The 21534-nt window shown below is 40.7% G+C and overlaps 1 protein-coding gene across 2 annotated transcripts in view; it reads left to right on the plus strand.

The window, feature by feature from the left end:
- The window catches only part of LOC122714861 (nephrin-like), a 107609-nt gene that overhangs the window by 70804 nt on the left and 15271 nt on the right, over positions 1-21534 (plus strand). For both annotated transcript variants that reach the window (XM_043936591.1, XM_043936592.1), the window contains exon 8: positions 4788-4929. In XM_043936591.1, the coding sequence (XP_043792526.1) occupies positions 4788-4929 (142 nt within the window). The remainder of the gene's footprint in view (positions 1-4787; positions 4930-21534) is intronic.

The following is a 21534-nucleotide window of genomic DNA, read 5'->3' on the forward strand; positions in this document are numbered from 1 at the left end:
AAAAAACTGGGTTCCATTGTTTCTACTCTTGGATAGAAATACAATCGGGTAAATTATATTCGTTGGAAGAGAAATTGAGATTTGTATCGTTCTAATTAACGTGGTTGTAACCGTGGGTCGAAATAAATACTTGGGTTAATTCGATGGTCGTTTCCTCGTTGAACGAGTTCTCTCTTTCGGGGTGAACGATAAACGATGCCATTTGACGATGCGTGGGGGGAGGGATAGGGAGGGGGGGGGGGAGAAAACTGCAAAGTGCTTAAAAAATAAACAAGGGAAAAATCGTTCGTTGTTTATCGCGAAAAAAAGAAGAAAGAGAGAGAGAGAAGAACGTAAACGTTTACCCTGGTGCACCCTAGTTAAAAATCAAATATTTTCTTTGAACGATACCCCTCTCCCTCGAATCGTTTAATTCATTCTTTCTTTTTTTAACTTTTTTCGAACGACGCGGTCGATTAATTTTTACTTTTTCCAGTGTAACCACTGGTCAAGTCTCGATTAATAATTTTTCCACCCTCGACGATCGCTTCCCCTCTGTGATTGACTAATCCGCCATCCCCAGCGATTTATCTAAATTCCAATCCGGATATCGCGATACGGGACGCTCGTCGTCGTTTCCTTTTTTTTTTTTCTTTTTTTAATCTTCCTTTTAATCCCTTTTTTTAATCGACGATTTTGTAACCGGATGAGATGGATGGAAGCTTCGAGGGGAGGGGAGGATTTTTACACGACGATTTTTATATCGTCCCCGTTACGAGGAATTGGACGTAACGCTTTCTTATAAATTTCGTTTAACACCGATATTTACGCGAGAAAGATCGATCATACGATCCTTAACGTAACGAGAATACGAGACCCATAAAATTGTCGACGAAATGGAAATTTTATGGGGATAAAGGAAAGGAAGAGAGAGAGAGAGAGAGAGAGAGAGAAAAGGGAAAAGTAGTAGTTTCATCCGAGAAGAATTGCCGGATATACATCAAAGAGATTCTTTAAAAACGTAAAAAAAAAAAAAAAAATGCGCATTCACGTTCCAAACGTTCCTTCGTCCAAATGGTTTTCCTTTGGGGAACCGCTTCGAATAACAAGAAACACAGAGGCCGGGTTGCGAGATATGACCAGATTAGATTTAATCCCGTGAAAATCGATTTAAAGATTTTTCCATTCCGTTTCATTAACGAATTTTCCCTCGTGTTTCTTCAATTTGACGCAAATATCGATCGATTATATTATATACTCGTAAACAAACAAAATATCTCTTTTCCCTCTCGCGTAATCTCGAAACATCGATCGCCTTTCTTTCTTTCTTTCTTTCTCTCATTGAAGACAAGATAAAATGCAAAATCTCGCGAGAGGGAAAAAAGGACAAAGTCGGGTGAAAAATTGAAAAATTTCGAGGCATACAAAGATTACACACACACACACACACACACACACACACACACACACACACACACACACACACACACACACACACACACACACACAGAGAGAGAGAGAGAGAGAGAGAGAGAGAGAGAGATTCCACGATCGAATAATATCGAGGAGGGATGATCTCGCGGTGGCGAGATTCATTAGCAAACAAAGAAGATCGAAATTAAGATCGTGGGTAGAAAACGCTGGAATCGATGATTTATATCGCCGTGTCAATGTTATCAATGCATTTAGATTAATAGTTTCGTGGATATGACAGACGGTTTGATAATAATTTACCGGGTGCGCCCGTGTAATTACTATCGATCCATCCGAGGAACATCTGGATTGATGGCAAAGCTATCGGTAACCGTCACCACGAGTCCACCTCTATAATGATGTTCGAACAAATATAATCCGAATGTTTCGATTCGATCCTTGATCTATGAAAAACCAACGACTCGAGACGATTGTTCCATGAATTCCACCCACGAATTAACGTGTAAAACACTTTTATATTTTGATATTTTATGTATCTTTTCGTAGGGAATATTAAATTCTATATATGTATATATCGTTGTTTCGATATTTTGCAAAGCAGATTTGTCACGGTATATCACGGTAAAACAGTCTTCTTTATTTCGTTGAGAGCAAACGTTTATAATCCTTCTTAATTTCTGTTAATATGCTCTCGCATTCACCGTCTACTGTTTCTATTTTTCGCCCTTCTCATACTTCTTTTCTATCTTCATCGTCAATCTTTTCGAATAGATATCAATTTCGTCGATTCAAAAAAAACGAAACGTCAAACTCGAACCATTACCACTTCTTACAAAACTCGATTCCTTTGAGAATGATATTCCACCGATCTAATCTGAGATAAGAAAATCTAAAATTTGAGATCAACAATCTATCCTGTGATATTGTAAAGGAAAAAAATAATTGTTCGAGTTTAGACCACCATTTTTACCATTCTCCTCACTGTCCCTTATCTCCCTAAATTACACCTGTTTTCACGAGAATTCACGCTCGTGCTTTGTAATTTTGACGGGTAAAAGTGAAGAGTCCCGATATACTGGATCGCGACTGGAAAATGGCGAGGTTTTAACGATCCTGCGATATATATATATATATATACGTATATATATATATATATATAAAACCGTGAGGATGGAAGATTTTGGCAGACGGAAGCGAAACCGGGTGATGGTGGTGGTAGTGGTGCTGCATCGACGAAAACGAAATGATAATCTTTGTGTGCAGGCTGGCTGTGCTCCGTTCGAATTCGCGACTCGAAGCCTCGTATCGCGGGCGGGAAGAGTGGTTTGAAAACACGGCGGCGGATCGGGCACGGCGCGGTTAACGAGCGGAATTCCCAGCGATTATGGCCGGCGATGACATACCTCCGCTTCTCTCGTTCAAAGAGTTGGAACTAAGCCACAGCTATTCGATTCGGAAGCTATTTACAGAGTTGTACGCGCGTATAAAACTAAAAATGGAAAATATCTTAAAATCTTGGATGAAAATTCGAAATTCCTGACGATTCCTGATTTTTTTAAAATGAAAATATACGCGACAAGATCGTGTATACAGGATCGTTTTTATATAAAAACGTGGGACACTTTTGAAGGATAGATTCTAGACATCGAAACGATGAAAAAAGTTCGTATGCATATACGTCCGATAAGGCTTGATTAACGAGTTATTAAGTATTTTAAGTTTGTATTGGATTGTACGAGACGGCGAAAGAGCGAGAACGCTCTACTAAAATGAATTTGTAATGTAATATAATGTACGTATTATGTAACTTCTTATTTAACGAAAATTTACCTCGAATAAGTTTCTATTATAATAATTTATAAGTTTCTATTATAAATAACTAATTACATTTCAATTTGCATAATTAAAATTTTTTTCTTAAATATAAAAATATTGTATAGTTACATTACACGATATTTATATACATTATCTTATATCAAAATTCATTTGAAATAATCAATTGTATATAAAAAAAAATATCAAAAAATATTTACTTTCATCGAATACAACAATTCAACTATGGATTCAAATGATATCTTTGTATATATAAAATAATTTATCTATGGATTTATATAAAATGATGTATATAATTAATATTCTAGAAATTTCCTAAAACTTACTCGAAATAATATAGTATATTTAATAAATAGTATATTTACTTTCTCGTTCTTTCATCGTCTCGCTCTATCTAATACAAACTTAAAATGCTTGTAACTCCTTAATCAAGTCTTATCGGACACACGTGTATATATAAACTTCTTTTTGATATCTAGAATCCACCTTCCAAAAGTGTCCCACATTTTTATAAACATTTTCTTTTTTTTCAGAGCGAAATTAAATGGGAAGAGATTTGATTGATCTCGAAAGAAGCGTTTCCTTGCACCGTTTACGGGAAAATTAGAAAGAAGGAAGGCGAGCGCGTGTAGATGACACCGGTTGACTCGTATTCGTTCGTTCAACTGAGAGGAGGGGGGAAGGCGTCACGCTTCGCATCCTCTCGCTAAGAGGCGAGGAGTAACGGATAAACTGGGCGCGTGGTGATCGTGGTAGCCGGGCCAATAGTCGACCAACTTCGCTTCGAAGCAGCACGCGAACCGTTAACTTTCCTGTTATCGTTTATTAAGCCTCTCGGAGAGTGTTCGCTTGGAAATTGGAGCGGAACGACGTTGCCCTCGAAGGAAGAAAGATCCGTCGCGTGAGAACGATCGAGCTTGTTGTTAATTAAAGAAGATGGGAAAGTAATGATGCGAAAAATTGGTGAGAATAAGATAAAAAAATAAGAAAAAAAAAAGCGCAGCATACCGTGTCCAGTTCGTTCAAGGCGAGTGAAAATTCGAAGATGCGATCAATTTGCGATGTTGTTCCACTCGTTTCCTTTCGAGAAAATTCGAAATTTTTCGAATTTTTTTCAGCCACGATATCCTGCCACGCAACATTTGAATTTGAGATTTTTGGCCTTTTTCAATCTCTCTCTCTCTCTCTCTCTTTCTCTTCGTTTCCGAACGAAACTCCATGAAAATCCATGACGGGCGATGGAAAAAGGGAAATGCGAAAGGTGGAGAACGAGAAGAGAAGTGGAAAAACAATTGTTGAGGGAGATTTAATTTCGAAATAATCCAGAGTGGATTATTATTATTATTATTATTATTATTATTATTATTATTAGACAGAAATTTGAAATTCCGGCTAATCTCCGGCAACAAATTCGATGCTAGTAAATGAATTTCACTCCGCGCGTTGCGTTCCAGCATCCCTGTCGATTTATTACTTTTACGGAATGTTGGACGAGTTATGTCTGGTAATATAATTCGTGTACATTGGAATCCCGATTATAGTTTCAGGAAGACGGAACAAGCGTGAGCGTGTTGCAATGGACACCGTCGATCGAAGACGAGGGGAAATTTCTGGTGTGCAGGGCGACCAATCCGAAGCTGCAGGACACGGGTATCGAGGAACGATGGAAGCTAAAAGTGCATTGTAAGTGTATACATCGTATCTTTCTCTCTTTTTCTCTCTTCTATCTCTTTTTCCTTCCTCCCCTCCCCCTCCTCTCATACCATCTTACAATATAAAATTAACGAGATCGATAGGAATTCCTGGCGCGCCTTCGCCCTCGTTCTCGATTATTCAATTATTTCGATAAATTTGAGAAAGCTCGGTCTCCCGGAATTGCGATCGAGACAAAGAAGAGTAGGAGAAGAGAAGAGAGAAGGGGGGGGGGGGATTCGTGATGTACGCGAGCGGAATTTAGAAGAAATTGATACTCGTAGACCTCTGCTCTAGAAACCGAGAAAAGAAAGTTAAATGTCCTCGGCTTAAAAGAGGATTGGTGAAATAGGTGACTCACCGGCTAACGCATTGATTTCTCGTGGAAACGTGCCGTCTCGCTGTTATTGCTCCTCTTTGAAATATTCCTTCCCCTTCCAAATGTTAATTGCTAATAAAAGAACGAATCATCAAGTTCGATTCAGCGAGAATTGAAATCCGATGGATCAATTACCCATTATCTTCGGAAATTCGAAATAAAAGAAGATGTTATGTAGAATGATTATTGGGGGGGGGGGAGGGGGATCGTTGACTCTTGCAAATATTATTCGCGGCCAAAGATCGTACGATTCCTGGTTAATTCGATTTCGATGGATTTCCACCAACCACGGAGACACCAGATATAGAGAGCCTTTACGACGAAATTACGTGCCGGCTAATCTGTCCTGCCAACATTCACCTGTATAACGTAAGCCAGATACGAGCTATCGTTATCCGTTTATTTACGACTGCGTGTCCGATCGGCCACTCGATGCATCCGCCATTACCCTTGTTTCCCACGCGTGTACGTGTGCGATATACGCATGCGCACGTATATACGGTGGATACTTGGCGCTAGTCCGACGGACGAGTAACGCGTACAACGTGATTCATTCGTTCACGATGCCTCGTTCTGGTAATTTCACGATTTCATTACATCGCATTAACACCGATAACCGATTTTTCATAACGACGACGACGACGACGAGTCTTTTGCTTTCATCGAAATCGAAGAGGGAAATCGTTTTATCCCAAAGAACGATTATACATTGCGCGAAACGAAATTATTTCTTGAATTATAACGGTTGATAAAAAGTGTACAGTTTGTCCCGAGTAACGAGATTATCTCGTTCGATCAAAGGTCACGAGAGATCGAGTTAAAATCGCGAACGCTAATAAACCTTTTGCCGCGATGGAATATCGATACACACCAATACTCGAGCAGGGATATTCCCCGATGGATTCTTCCTCGCGACGAAGAATCAATTCGAATAACTCGCTCGCAATCCGAATAATCCCGTAATAACGGTACAAGTCAAGGAAACGGACGAGAAATATTGAACGCTTCCAATTTTATTTCGTGAACGCGATATAATAAATTTTTAAACAAAAATTTTCCTCGAGTTTTTCGATACGCTATTCGCTGATCGCCGTCCGGAATAATATCTTTTCGAGATCTCTAGGGTAAACACGGTAATAAAATTACTAGAAAAATAAAACCGGTACCCGTATTCGTCTTAAATACGAATAAGAATTCGCGCATGCATATGTAATATGTGGTTGGCGCCGGAACCAAAAAGAAATACGTCGCGTAAATCGTTTCCATATTTTTACATAATCCATCGTAAGGAGGGGAAAGGGGAAAGGGGGGAAGAACAGGAGATGTTACTTGACGTAAAATCGAGTGAGGAGGAAATGGGCGGCTGTTATTGTTACAAAGTGGACTGTATAACTGTTTACTGTACAGTTTACCGGTGGCTAACGATACAATTACGTATCTGTCAACGTCAACCTCGAGCTGTCAGTGGTAACGGTACGTGATATATCAGACGCATCAGGCCCGCGCATTTCCATCTCGCCTCCGTCCACAGATCGGAAAATCCTTCTTCAATCGATCGCCATATCGAGCGACGTGGAAAGAAGGAAAATAAGAAGCAAGTTTTGAATCTCTTCCGATCTATTCGTTTCGAGAACTCGCGATTGCTGCCATGCAACAGTGGTTCGAACGATATATGTATATTAAATAGATAAAATTTATTTTTAAATTTACAAAAAATAATTATATATTAAAATCTTAAATCCTTTCCTTTTTAAACGTTTACAACAAATTAAACAAAATGTATACATAGGCAGAGAATTAATCGATAACTGATCGGTCAATAATTGAGAAATATTCTGTAAAGAATTTATTAAGAAGCATTTAAATTTCTATTTTTAATTTAAATCGTTATTTACCGATAAGTTTTTTGTTTCTTTTGTAAATTAATTTTAAAGTTAAAGTAATGATTTTTCAATGATTCTTTATATGTTCCACGTCATTCCACGCGATAAAAGTTGGATATATGAAAAACTTTCTACTTTTTCTTTTATTGCCATATTTGATTGAAACTATGCTAAAATTAATTTTGTTTATGGCCGCACATCAGCGGATTATTTAATCCAGCCAGACATTTATGGATTAATTTTAATCTATCTTATATTATAATAATGCGTTTATATCACTGTTCATTTATTATATATTTTGGAGAAATAAGCGATAATAATATTCCTAACTTTAGTTGACAATTTTTTCTTTTATTCCTTTCGTTCTCTCAATCTTTTTTCTTATATTCGTATTTTTATATATTTTTAATACATCGACCATTACGTAATAATAAATTATAATAAAAAGCAGTGTTGTTCTCTAAGAAGGAAGAAAATAATTTTTTTCCTGTTAGGCCCTCTCTCTCTTGAATATGGCTGTGCTTTGTGAATCGCGTCGAAACGAAGTTTAATCCAATTGGTTTAAAACGAGGGAGGAATCATAGAAAGAAACGTATCGAATTACGGGATTCGCGGATTCGATTAAGAGAAAAACGGTTAATTGGAGGGGAAGGGAGAGACGAGGATCGGTGGCTCCGTGTCACGTGGTTAACGATCTGCTCGCAGGCGCGAGCCATCTATGTTCCTACGGCTGTGGAATCCGAGACATAGCGCGTGTTCATTTGCCGGAAAGCTATTTCCTCCCTTCCATTACCGGACGACCGTGTATCGCGCATATTTGCGCCCGTGCGATCGAATCTCTTCGTTTTCGTTCCCGCACCTCCACGCACACGCATACACACATGAGCTATGTAAAACTACGAACTATGCGTCAACGTCGTGCCAACTATGTTTCTTTCTTTTTTTTTCTGATTGGCGAGAAAAAAATATCCTTTCTTCGAGAAATTTATAAAATTCACTCGACAATCGTGAAAAGGGAAATCGATCGGAAAAGGGAAAGAGGGAGGGTGATATCGTCGTCCCAGTAGACCGCTACCCTAGTGCCACAAATCACCACAAAGCGCGATATAAATGTTCAGCTTTGGTTTTACTTGTTAGTTTTACTTATTTATCGAAACACGCGGCTAACATTTCTTTCTTCACTTCTCTTTCGAGCTATTATTCCTATCTTTTTTTCCCTCCCTCCTCCCCTCTTTTTCTCTTTCGTGAAACGTTATTTTGTTATACACACAGTTGATCGTTCTCGGGGAAAAACGTGATAAAAGTTTCGTCGACGGGAAGGATAATAGAAATTGGAAAGTTGACAATCTAGAAAACGAGTCGGAGACTCGACTCGTAGACTCGAGAGTTCGGGGCCAAACAACCTGGTCCGCGCGAAACCTGGCAAACTAATAATAATTCTCCCGTAGTAAACACGTTGAGAGATGCAACTCTACTCGCCAATTATGTCGTTTCTACTCTGGGCAAAATAGACAAAGTTTTGAAACGCGTCTCTCTTCCTCCCTCTCCCCTTCTCGAAAATTATGAACTCGGGTCAACAACGTCCCCCGACCCATCCCAGATTGATAGAGAGAACCCGGGCAAAGAGACACGTTGCATCTAATTAATATCTAGCGGCACAACTGCGTGACAAATCGAAACGGAAGGAAACGGACTCGGTGAATGCGTGCTCGGTAAGGATATTCCTTCGTGCTGCGAAATATAATTACGCTTCGCTCGCTACTACTTTCCTATCTCCGAGCCTTTGCTTAAAATAATTCAGAGACATTCGGATAAAGAGAGAGAGAGAGAGAGAAATTTGAATTTCCCGACCGCGCTTCGTTTCGTCTTGCCGAACAACGAACTTTGCAGAGAAGGAAAAAAAACGCACGAAATTCGAAATTATACAATAATATTGACCCTTTGCACTCTCCCAAATTTCTTAGCTAATTTAAAATGACTTCACGCGCGAATCAACGTATAAAACTTTTGTATTGTTATATTTCGTGTATCTTTATATGAAAAAAGAAAATTTATCGAATGTTAAATTGTCTATATCGTTATCTCCTACGATATTTTAATAACGTGCTCTCATATTCACCGTTTATTATTTTTCTTTTTCATTTTCTCTTACTACATTTCTATTTTTATTTTCCGTCTCTCTATCCTCGATTTTTTAACGAATAGAAATAATTTTGTTATTTAACAACGAAAACTCAAACTCATCTTCTCTAACTTCATTACCGTATTCCATGCTTACAAAACTAGAAAACTTTGAAAATAATATTTCTATTCCCACTAACCGTCAAACTCGGTCCGTCAACAAACCGAATTGTAGTGTAATTCGATCCGCGATGTAGTTTGAGATAAAAAAAGTCTAACCGTTCGACGGTATATTATTCTACGCTTCTCAAGGTTAAACGTGAAGAGCCTTAGGAATCTATTCTATATTCTATATTTTAAAAGAAATCAAACGTAAATAAATATCGTCGCCATTCGAATTGCCCGAACGTAAAAGGTTAATCTCGCTTCGTCGTAATTTATCATCGTAACTTAACTAATTTATCACGCGTTCTGTCCCCCGATATATAACTTGATTACAAATCCCGTTACGAACTCGATACACGCGAAACGAAAGAGTAACAGTGGAGGAAAAAATTCGAACGGGAGAAAGCACAAATATTTTGAAAGGGTAGAAAAAACATTCCTGTCGTGACTGGGAAATTCAGCGAGTGAAATCAAACGTCTACCGATTTGGAGAAAGGCGGGGGAGAGAGAGGAGAATTCGAACGGGGAGAGTTGACGTTATCGCGAGAAGCGGAGAAAGCGTTCGTTATTCCTGTTATGTAACGCGAGTTCGCCCGAGTGTGGTTAACGACGTCGTCCAACTTTGATTGGCCACGCGGACTTGTACTTGGCGGTGGCCAACTTTCGGTCCGCCACGGCTATTGCGTGTCGATCGAACACAAAAGAGACGTCGGTCGGATGGATATTGTTCTCCCCCCGCTTCTGATCATCCTTCAGCGTATCTCGGTGTGTGTATTTACGTGTATTTACGGTGGAATCAAGAATGAAACGTCCCCCTTCGTTAGAGTTCTCCCTCCTCCAAGTGGTAATAAACCGCCCAAGGAATTTCGTAAACTCGAGCATGTATACGAACGATTGCACGCCAAAATCGAAGCAGATTTCGAGTATATATATATATATATATAGATTTTTGTTATTCGTGGAAAAATTTCCATTCGAATTATACTTTCGAGAGAGACGCACGAGGGGAAAAAAGTTCAAACATTTTCTTTTGTACGCGATCTGTACAATTCTCGGGAAAAAATTCAAGGGGTCGACCGAGAAAAATCATATTATTTTCGATCGGTGATCGATCGATTAAACCGATTAATCTTTACGGACTCACGATGTTAAACTCGACATTCGAAAATTGGACGAACAAAAGGGGAAAAGGGGATATAGGACGCGCTGTTGAACTTGGATCGTTCCACTCGTTAATTCTTAATACGTTGAATTTCGAGAAACGGGCATCGATCGGACGACGAGCGTTCGTTCGTTCGTTCAGTCGGCGTCGAATGTTTCGGCCGCTTCTCTTCTCTCTTTCTCTCTCTCTCTCGCTCGAAATTTACGAGGGATACGCAGCGTCCAGCGTTGTTATCATCGTCATCGCTAATAATTATTCGACGCAGCAGGCCGATGCATCATCGTTTCGAATTAAACTCGGCTTAAATATACCGTCCATCACGCGAGGACGATTTACAGTCCCGGCAACGAGAGCCTGATTCCACTCTAAATTTTAATCTTCCGCAAACTGGCTTCGCTATTGCGGCCGCAAAGCTCGAAGGTGAATTTTATCGTCGAGATAAACGCCTGATTCCTTTGTTCTCGTTTTTGTCTCTATTTTTTTTTTTTTTTTTTAACGCGCAGAATTTCGCTCTAATATTCCTTCGTCACGGGTATACGATCACAACAAGTGTCCTCTCCGTCCTTAATTCACGAAATTCCTTGTAATTTGAAAAACACGTTTTCAGCTTCTCGTCGAAAAATTTCGAGTCAACTTGCGCGATATCTTTGAGGAAAACACTTTGCGACGCTTCACACTAATTGCTCGATTCTCTCGCCCTCGGATATTTTTTATTTCTCACCTCTCAACCTTTTCTTCTCCGCTACAACCTACGGTTCTACGTCTTTCATTTTTCTCCTTCGTTACACACCGCGCATGCGCGCCACGTTCGTCGGCCTCGCGTGCTCGCTCGAACGAAATTTTCCTTTATTACAACGCACGATATTCTCGATTCATTTATCACCGGAGATAAATTTATCGGGAAAAATAATAACTAGAAAAAAAAAGAAACGTGAGGGGAGGGGGGAGGAACGGAGAATATAAAATTTAAAACGTTCACAAAGCCTTTCGTTCTCTACCTGCTTGCAACCGAATTAAATACAAAAACAATCGAGAGAAACGCAATCTACTGGAAATGCGGCAATTATCGCAATAGACGTTTACATTACACCCTTTTATAAAAGATGCACACGTGTTTTTACTCCCCCTTCCCCAGCGATACATTAATTTCCGGATGGCGACCATTCCGATTATTAAACGAGAGAAAGGAAAAAAAGAAAAATTCGCTCCGGACGAATACACTTCGAATAATGCGATTGGCCGACGAAAAAAAAAAAAAGAAAAGAAAGGAAAAGATTGGAATCTCGTCCGCTCGATCGAAAATTATCCGATTCTCTTCTAACCTCTAATCTAGCGATAATTAGATATACTTTTTTTTTTTTATAGCTAAAAGGTAAACGCGTTCCCTTTTTCGCGTACATTTTTTCCCCATTAACTCGGCTTCCCATAGAAATTTCCCAACAATGAAAATAATAACATTTTCCGACGGTGAAGTCTCGACAATGGAGATCGCAAACATCACTTCAAATTTCCCCCTCCTTGTTTTGGATTCAGTCACGAGGGGAAAAGTATATACTTTCTTCCTTTTCCTTTTTTAACGCGTATTTAATTCTCTCTCTCTCTCTCTCTCTCTCTCTCTTCGCACGGCTATTAATTCCGTATTATATCGTCCGTTTAACGACGAAAGAATTTATTTTCCATTAAAGAGGCGTTTCGAATTAAAAAAAGAAAAGATCGGCTTGGATTCGATCAAATTTCCACGATTTTTCCTTTCTGCTTTATTTCCTCAAAAACATCTTAAAAAAGAATTTTTCAATTCCCGTGCGACACAAACGCGTAACACGCTTTTCTCTACGCTCGCTGAAACGAAGTTTCGAAGAACCGGCTCGCGAATAACCATAAAAATTTAAAACGAGCGCTCGTCGCTCCGTTAAAACGAGAACGACCAAGATACGACAGCCGAGAGAGAGGGCAAGAGATGGAAGGATTAGGGAGGGGAGGGCGAAACACCTAGCCTCCTTCCGCGGCTAGGAGTGAAAAATTCGACGCGACTGATCGAAGCGCGGCCCGCTACCAATTTAACCGATAAACTAACGTGGCAAGAATAGGGGGAACACGGCGGTGGAAAAATCGTTAATTAAAGAGGATCGAAGAAGGATGGGGACGGATTCGATGAAACCGGGTTGGATAATCCGATGTATGGGGGGAGGGGAGGGTAGGGTTACGGTGACGGGGCCGTCGTGTTCCTCCGCGCGAAAATATTGCACCGAAATTCGAGCCGATCGCTACCGTCGCTCATCAATCACGTTTATCAACGGCCCCGCCCCGATTTCTCTTTCTCCTTTCACGGTTTTTCATTCCTTGTTGACAACGCCGCGGCGTCGAACAAATACCGGCCGACAAGAAATCAATAAACGGACAAGCAATAATATATTCGAGGCTTGAAAGCTTCCCGAGGCTCGAGGAAACATTCCGATAACGAATTTCAAAGGGAGGGATGGAAGTATCGGGATCGGCGAACTCGTTAAAAAAAGAAAAGAAAGGAAGGGGGAGAAGAGAAGAGAAGAGAAGAGAAGAGAGAGAGGGAAGAAAAGGAGCAGGTTTTTTTTTAGATACGCTACAACTGGACACGCTAGGTGATTTTGTTTTATTTTGGTTACTTTTTATTAGGTAACAAAGAAAAGAAAAAAAGTACGAAACGGAGAATTATTCATGAAATCCGGCCCAATCTCCAACTTCCATTTAAAAATCGGATGTGTATATTCGTGGCTAACCGATTATCGAATAGGACGAGTAAAAGAGGGATTATGAACATTTTCCAAAAGCGGGGGGTGTTTTATTGCACAAAATATCATTAATAAAACGAAAATCTTAGCTGGATTAATTGGATGTTCGTTTCGGTCTCTCTCCTCTCCCTCCCCCTCCCCCTCGATTCGAATTCAAAACAACATCGGGACGAAAATCGATGCGGTATCAATTATAAATCCATTCCCGAATGAAATGCCATTTTGCACGGTGTTTATCCGTTAAACTTATTATCCGTTCTAGATTGACGCGAATAAATTGAATTACACCGGGATCGGGTGGAAACCTCATTTAATCGAGCGTTGCATCGGGGGAGGGGGGGAGAGAGAGAGAGAGGAGAGAGAAAATGTGTACGCGCCCGTTCGGATCGTCAGCTTCTGCCAGCGCGAAAAAGTCCGGCGGAATGGCCGGTTAAATAATCGCCTCGAAATACGGATTACGACCACCATCATTCCGAAATGGACAAAACGTTGGACAACGAATCCGTTGGATGAATCGGGGCTTCTCTAATTCCGCGTTTCGTTGAAACGCGGAATTACGGGTTGGCGGAGATCGGTATTGTAAAAAAAAAAAAAAAAAAGATGTGCAAATTCGGACGAAATCGCGCGCGTAAATAGCGGCACGGAGCGGGGAGAGTCGAGTCGAGTCGAGTCGAGTCGGGTTGGATCGGGTCGGGTCGGGTCAGGTCGGGTCGGGCCGCCGTTTAACGGGACGAAGCGCGCGACACGCACGACAATGGCGAACAGAGAACGATCGGGCAAAGTCGTGGCCGAACTCCGACTTGTACCGCAAACGTCCCCCACTCCATCCAATTCCCGACAGTGGAAAAATTTTTAGAGGTTTCTACAACTCTCTTGCTCGTTTCGCCCGATGCAATCGAGATAAAAACAAGGGTGGGAGGAATATTCGCGAGAAGACAACGCACTCCGATTTTCGGATGATTTTGAGATAAATTTTTCGCTCGTTTAATTTATATTTAATTATAAGTTTAATCAAGATCGAATGAAAAAACTCGTTCGATTCGTTGACCAATTTGATAATAGATTACATTGGATTCAAACGATCTTCGTCTTCGTCAACTTGGAGCGATGACCTTGAGAATAATTGCTTCAACAACCGTTCGAAAAATATTAATTAAGAACGAACATGTTTTTTTCGATCGTGATCCCAAAGCGTCCGAATTGAAATGAGAAGAATTACGAGAAGACTAAATTTTCCGGAGTGTAGCAAAGTCTGGAGATGATACGAGTTCTGGATACGACGAGGTGACGAGCGATTTCGAGGACGAGTTTCAAGAAGTCGGGAAACAAGGAAGAGAGCATGAAGGAAAAGGGAAGCATTGTAGATTCCCTTTTAATATTTAATAAAGTTCGCGCTCGGAGTTGCTTAACGAGATGAAAAGTAGAGAGGAGTGGAGAGAAGAGAAGAGAAGAGAAGAGAAATGAGATAAAGAGAGAAATGGGAAAAGATGACGTTTCTCCCTTGACGAAAAGCGAGACCAAAAAACCATCCGGTCGTTAGTTCTTCTGTTCCGCGGCGTAATTCGCGTGTCGTCTTTTGAGAACGCGAATTTAACTTGAGCAAAGTAGTGATATCCCATGATACCCCATTTCCTAAATGGATACTTTTGATCGAGAGAGTAACTTTTCGAATGGAGCAACCAAGAGTTTCACTCGTCTGTATCCACGCCTATCCTTCACACCTATCGATACTGGTAAATTGGACGGTACGGTTAGCGACGACAAATAACTTTGCACGACATCCTCCACGAGGATATATATATATATATATATATATATATACACGTATAACCAATAGGTCGTAAAATCGATCGACAAAAACATGAGAAGATGGATATCGGCGCGAGATATTTATTGCTTCAATCTAAAACCACGGTATATACCTATCTTGAACGCCTACTATACATGAGAAATAGCTCGTAGATGTTCGGCATAGAGCTATCGCTAGAAGGTGCGAAAGGAATACTCTGGTTAAAAAGAAAAGAGGGGAAAAAAGGAGAGCGTGATCTTCGCTGTTTCTTCGCTCGCTACTCTGAATTTCAAAGGGGAAAGGGAAGGAAGACTCAAAGCATTTCTGGTAAATATTGAACTCGAGGCGTGATAGTATCTCATCGTTTCGAATTCTTTCTCGTCGTGAATTTGCTAGCAAGAGCTTAAGCTCCTCTTAAAAATTAATCCAATTCTAAACAGAATTCTCCTCGTCCCGAGAACACAGCTGCTGCTGCATCCACGACGCTTCGCCGTCTCTGAATTGCATCCGTCGTCCGGTCCTCGTCCGGTGCAGTCGGACGTGATCGATCGATCCGCGGGACAAGAACAATAGATTCACCTTGGAGGGATATCTCTTAATCATGGAACAATCTTGGAATCTGTCGCGTGGGTAACTGGTCAACGTGCGTTACTAAACGTCGAGAGCAACCGTAAATGCAGCCTCGACCGCGTCGCCCCATTTCCATACATATGCATGCGAATGCGATGGCTGCGCGCGCACAACCGGTTACATCGCCGCCAACATGCATCGAAGGAGAGGAGGAGCGGTGATGAATGAGGAAACGGGGCTCTCCTCTACTCCTCGGTTGGTAAGGAGGAGAGGGTATACCGACTGACTACGGGCGCTTTCCAAACTCACACGGGTATATATGGCTGACGCGCGTCTCTCCAAATATATTACGACAGCCGAACTGGCGGGTGGGTGGTGCTTGTCAGCCACGACAAATTTCTTCGACGTTCCTCCACCGCTTACATCTCCTCCCTCCCCTCTCCCTCCTTCTTCTCGTTGCTCTTTCCTGCCGCCTCTTTCGCCGAAGCTACGTTCAATTCTCGCGTAATGGATTAACGCATTGAACGAACTCTCAAATCCACTCGACGGGAGAGACTCGGTTTCATCGAGGTGACCATCGGATGAATATTCGATAATTAATATAGGATGAATGAAAATTTGAACTTGAATTCCGTGCGTGCATCAACGATGCATATGTATATATATATATACGCGTGAAAATTGGCGAAATTGTATCGTAATATTCGAAACATCCAATTTACGTTACCAATCGCACACGAGAGGTATTATCGTACGTTGTTTCCTTGCGAATAGCGTCGTTCGATCGATTGCTTTTAATTTTTGTTCGAGTCGTACTCGTTTCGGATCGTAGTGGAATAATGAATTCGAGCGTAATCTTTTTTCCAATAATAGATTAAATAACTATGCTTTCGCGGATGATACTCACACACGGTGAGTATAGTTTACGCGATAAAATCAACAAATTGTTTATTAATTTATCGCTTGTACGCGCGGGTAACTACTCGTTCGATCGATATATATGTATATATGTATAATCGACGAAATCCATCATTTTTTTTCCAAACTAGTCAGCGCGTAAAACTCTCGAGAATCGTCAAAATTGCGAGAGAAAAAAGAAAAAAAAAAGTAAAACTTACCGATTTGGTCTGGTTTATTTGACGGATATCTCGCGAGTTCGATTTCGCGGCAAAGTCGTACGCGCGGAAAATTCGATCGCCCTTTGAGAACGACACGAAATTAAAATATATCGGAGCGAGGATACATCGGCTGATTAAAAAATATTGTCAGAATGATCGACGCTTGATTATTATTGGGCGTGACCTGTCGTGACGTTGCTCGCATACGATTATTAGCAATTTAATACGCGTAATATTCGATTGTCACGGTTACCGATAGAGCGTAAATGTAAATGCCCGTGTTCACGTCCATAGTCCGTAAATCACCCGGTGCCGATATCGTTAGAGGCGATGACGCGTGAACGAAGCGGCTGCGTTTGTAATTTGCGATAAAAAAAAAAAAATGACAAACGAGATCACCGCGATACAGGGATGATGGGAAGGGGGGAGGGAAAGGGGGAAAAATAAATGGTTACAAACGAGAGCAAAAATGATTCTGAAAAATTTTCTGAAAAGTGTGTAGAGATACGATGATCGACGACAAATGGCCCCCCTTGTTGCTTGTTGAAAAATTATTGAATTTTGAGAAGGGAAAAGAATTGTGAGAAACTAATTGCTAATTGATTTAAATAATTTCCAACGTATTTCGACGGATATTATATACGCACGGAAGTAAACGAGGAGAAAGAGGAAAAATTCATTCTCTCCTCGTGAAATAAAAACGGAAGAAAACTCGAGGAAAAACGCGTCTCGAATTATTTACAATATTTATAAATAAATGTCTTTATTATGAACTCTTCGCATAATTTGCGATATAAAGCGCGTGTCCAGCGTTATAAATCTGTATAATTATACTTTCTACACAGGAGATCAAAATCGAGCATATACCCGTTTATAATGCTATCACAGTTTCTTTTCCAACTCGCATGTTAATTGCCTTAATTACCGGTTCTCTCTCTCTCTCTCTCTCTCTTAAGGAAAAGTCTTATGAATATTTACGAATAGTTTATTTTCGAGAACCGAGTTTCGTCTTTCTCTCTCTCTCTCTCTCTCTCTCTCTGTTCTATCGTACAGGTACTTGGAACAAGATCTTTCAGAAATTTCTATTCGTTATCGATAATGTCGCGTAGCCGATTTACATACTACTTTGAAAATTTGTCGTTAAAAGTTTACGGGCAAAGTGTAACGAGCTTATTCAAAGATCGTGAAAGGGAAATATCGGTGCCAACTTTGGCCGTTTCCACCTTAACATTTCCCTGTCCAATTTGTGACGATTGGTGACGAGATAAAAAATATCGGGAAAGATGGAAGAAAGTCTGACAGTTCTGACAAACGGAATCGGTCGATAAATTCGGTGAAACGACAGCTCTTATTCGATAACCGAATATCCCCCCCCCCTCTCCCCCCTCCCTTTGACCCGAACGTCCAGAGAGACGATACGCGATTATTTTACGATCGGTGACAATGCGAAACAATGCGAAAAAAAAAAAGAAAGAAAAGAAAAAAAAAATATATAATGGAATCGTGACGGAAGTCAATGACAACCGCGACAAACTCGACCGTCTTACGCGACTCCTCCTTCTCCTCCTCCTCCTCCTCAATTCTTTCAAAGCGTGATTCAAATTTACGATCTCATTTGCAACAAACGAATAACAATGGAAATGGTGCATCGTATCTGGCCATCTTTCATCGTCTTCACCGGTTTCGTATATATAAATCTTTCGATCGTGCCAGCTACTGCTATTACTGCTACTGCTACTGCTACTTTCGAGGATTACAATTAACGAATAACGCGGGAATAAAGCGAATATTCTTAATTCCTCCTCCTCCTCCTCCTCCTCCTCCTCCTCCTCAATTCTTTCAAAGCGTGATTCAAATTTACGATCTCATTTGCAACAAACGAATAACAATGGAAATGGTGCATCGTATCTGGCCATCTTTCATCGTCTTCACCGGTTTCGTATATATAAATCTTTCGATCGTGCCAGCTACTGCTATTACTGCTACTGCTACTGCTACTTTCGAGGATTACAATTAACGAATAACGCGGGAATAAAGCGAATATTCTTAATTCCTCCTCCTCCTCCTCCTCCCCCCCACGAGCTTTGGTTTTAATCCTTCGGTTTTTATTTATGGCCTACGGTTGGCCATCTATCGTTGACCGCGACGAGCCATCGCTTTTCCACCGCGACGTCATTACGAACGCTTTTACGGAACTGCGTACGTAAAAACCGATCGATACTCATATATATATATATATATGTATATATATGTATACTCTCTATACTCCTTCCACGCCACTCGCCCTCCTTCCTTTTTCCGTCTGCACGCTTTACCGCGCTCCGCGCCATTCACTCCCCTCCCATCATCGAGAAACCGGGGACGCTGTTGCCAGCCGCAAAGCGAAACGACGCTCGCATTGCTTTGACGTTGATCGAATTATTTACTCAACGTGTTTTCGAGCCACGCCGTGAACTTTTCACGCTGCTTTCCCCGACGGTTTTTCCGCGTTCGCCCATCACGAAATCGGAGAGGGGGAACACCATGATGCGGTGTGTGGTCCTCCCCTTCTCCCTCTTTTTCCTTTTAATGGTTTAAAGGGGAAAATCGGGGAGGTAAAAACCTATTGACGGTGGAAATCTCGTTGGAAAGATTCTCGTGCGGCATGGAGGAGGGGATGGAGAGGAAGGGAGGGGATTTAATAAACCGCGTAACGTGTAAATGAATCCCGTGAGAAACGTAAAACACGTCTGGCTGTCGCCAGAGAGGGGGAAGTGAGAGAGGGAAGGAAGAGGTTGACAGGTGGTGATGGTGGCGCAGTCTCGAAAGTCCCCCTCCCTCCCCACTTGTCTGCAAGTAACTTTACGATGGAGGGGGGCTTTTATGAGGAGTAGGCATTCGATATATCCGTTTTACAAGCAATAAGAGCGGCTAGACAGCTTTTTAGGCTTGATGGCATGCCTCACGATCCCAACCTGTCCTCTCGTATCGCGTTCAAGCCCTGTCGAAAAGTAAGTTTTAACCTTAAGCTGGATTAATAAAGCTCCGTATCGGAAAGTTGGAGCAGATTTACCGCGAAAAATTCTTCGAGACTGATTCTTTCAAGACGTCAACGTTCTTGGAATATTCCGTTTAATTATGATCCGTTTATTCTCGTCCAGAAATCTGATTTATCTTAGCGATCGATTAACGGAAGATAAAAATGTGAAGATCCTTGAATCGTGGAGAAACGATACACAGATATGGATATTTAATTATGGATATGGTAGCTCGTTGAGAAAGACGTTTTGTTAACGACGTTTGTTCGTCGATACGTGTAATTAATAATGCACGATCTCTGTGAACGATGTTTATCTATCCGTACGCGTTCGAATCGAATCGTCGTCTGGTTGGAAATCTGCTTGCCAATTTTGCGGTCCCGTCCCCCCCACCTCTGCTTCGACTTTGCAGCGTCGATATTGCGGTCGAGTGGCCAATTTACGAATCCGGTGATTTACGGGGGCAAAAGCAGTAACCCGAACCGGCCGGTAACCCGTCCAGATAATCCAGCCTCCGGACAAGAAAGCTTATCGGGACTATAACGGCCATCGGGATACGAACAAAAAAAGGAAACAGATTCAAATCGTTCGAGAATCAGACGCTGTTACATTCCAATAAATTTTTTTAAATTTATACGGTGCTTCGATCTGCTTTTACTCGACGTATGTACAACTACTTTCCTTTTGACTGCCGCGCGTATTTCTAACGAAATCTTCAGGCCACGCGCTGTATTTCTACCGATATTTTAATAATGCGAGTCGTGTCGATGATCGCAAGAATGATGTCTCGCATCATTTGTTTCCATCATTACTGATCGTGATAAAGATATTGGTAATAGTAATTGTATTGACAGTAGTATTGAATAATAGCATTGATTTAGGATATTTTAGATATTTTAATTTGGATAATTTGGGTAATATGACTGTCGAATGCCCTTCGATTAGAAGTAATAAATGTACTTCTTAGTTGTGGATTGTATATAAATTATTCGTGTGGCTTGTCTATTAGAGACCAGGGTCTCTCACAATGTCACAGCAGGTATCCGATGTTCAGAGCACGATATATTCATAAACTATCTAATTGTCGTATCACCACGAGACTCGTGATATCCCAAAATTAGAAGATTCGGAGAATTATTAACTGCAAAATTGTTAGGATTACTTGAAAATACAATATCTTGTCAAAACTTTCAACAGAGTCAACGTAATATCGTTCAGAAAAATAATTCTGGTATAAATATTAGACTGTATAAATTATATTATTCGGATAAAAGACGACAAACGGATCGATCAAACGCACGAAGAAATTTAAAAAAGACAACTTGTCCAAATTGTCGGGATCAACCTTTGTATAGAATGTTTTAAAATTTTAATTCAAAAAATAATTTTTTTAATAAATTATTTTTTTACTAATTTTATAACAATTTAATAATTATATTACATTCTGCAGTATATCTTTCCAAATACCTACGAAAATCTTTCATAAGTAATTGAATAAGCGTCACCCGAATGTGTTAGAGAATGAATCGACACAAGTTTACAAATTTTATGCGTTCGATCGAGGAAGCTTCGTTATCATCGATACTCTCTCTCTCTCTCTCTCTCTCTCTCTCTCTCTCTCTCTCTC

Source organism: Apis laboriosa, unplaced genomic scaffold, assembly GCF_014066325.1.
Source record: "Apis laboriosa isolate Shangri-la unplaced genomic scaffold, ASM1406632v1 scaffold34_cov151, whole genome shotgun sequence".
NCBI lineage: Eukaryota > Metazoa > Arthropoda > Insecta > Hymenoptera > Apidae > Apis > Apis laboriosa.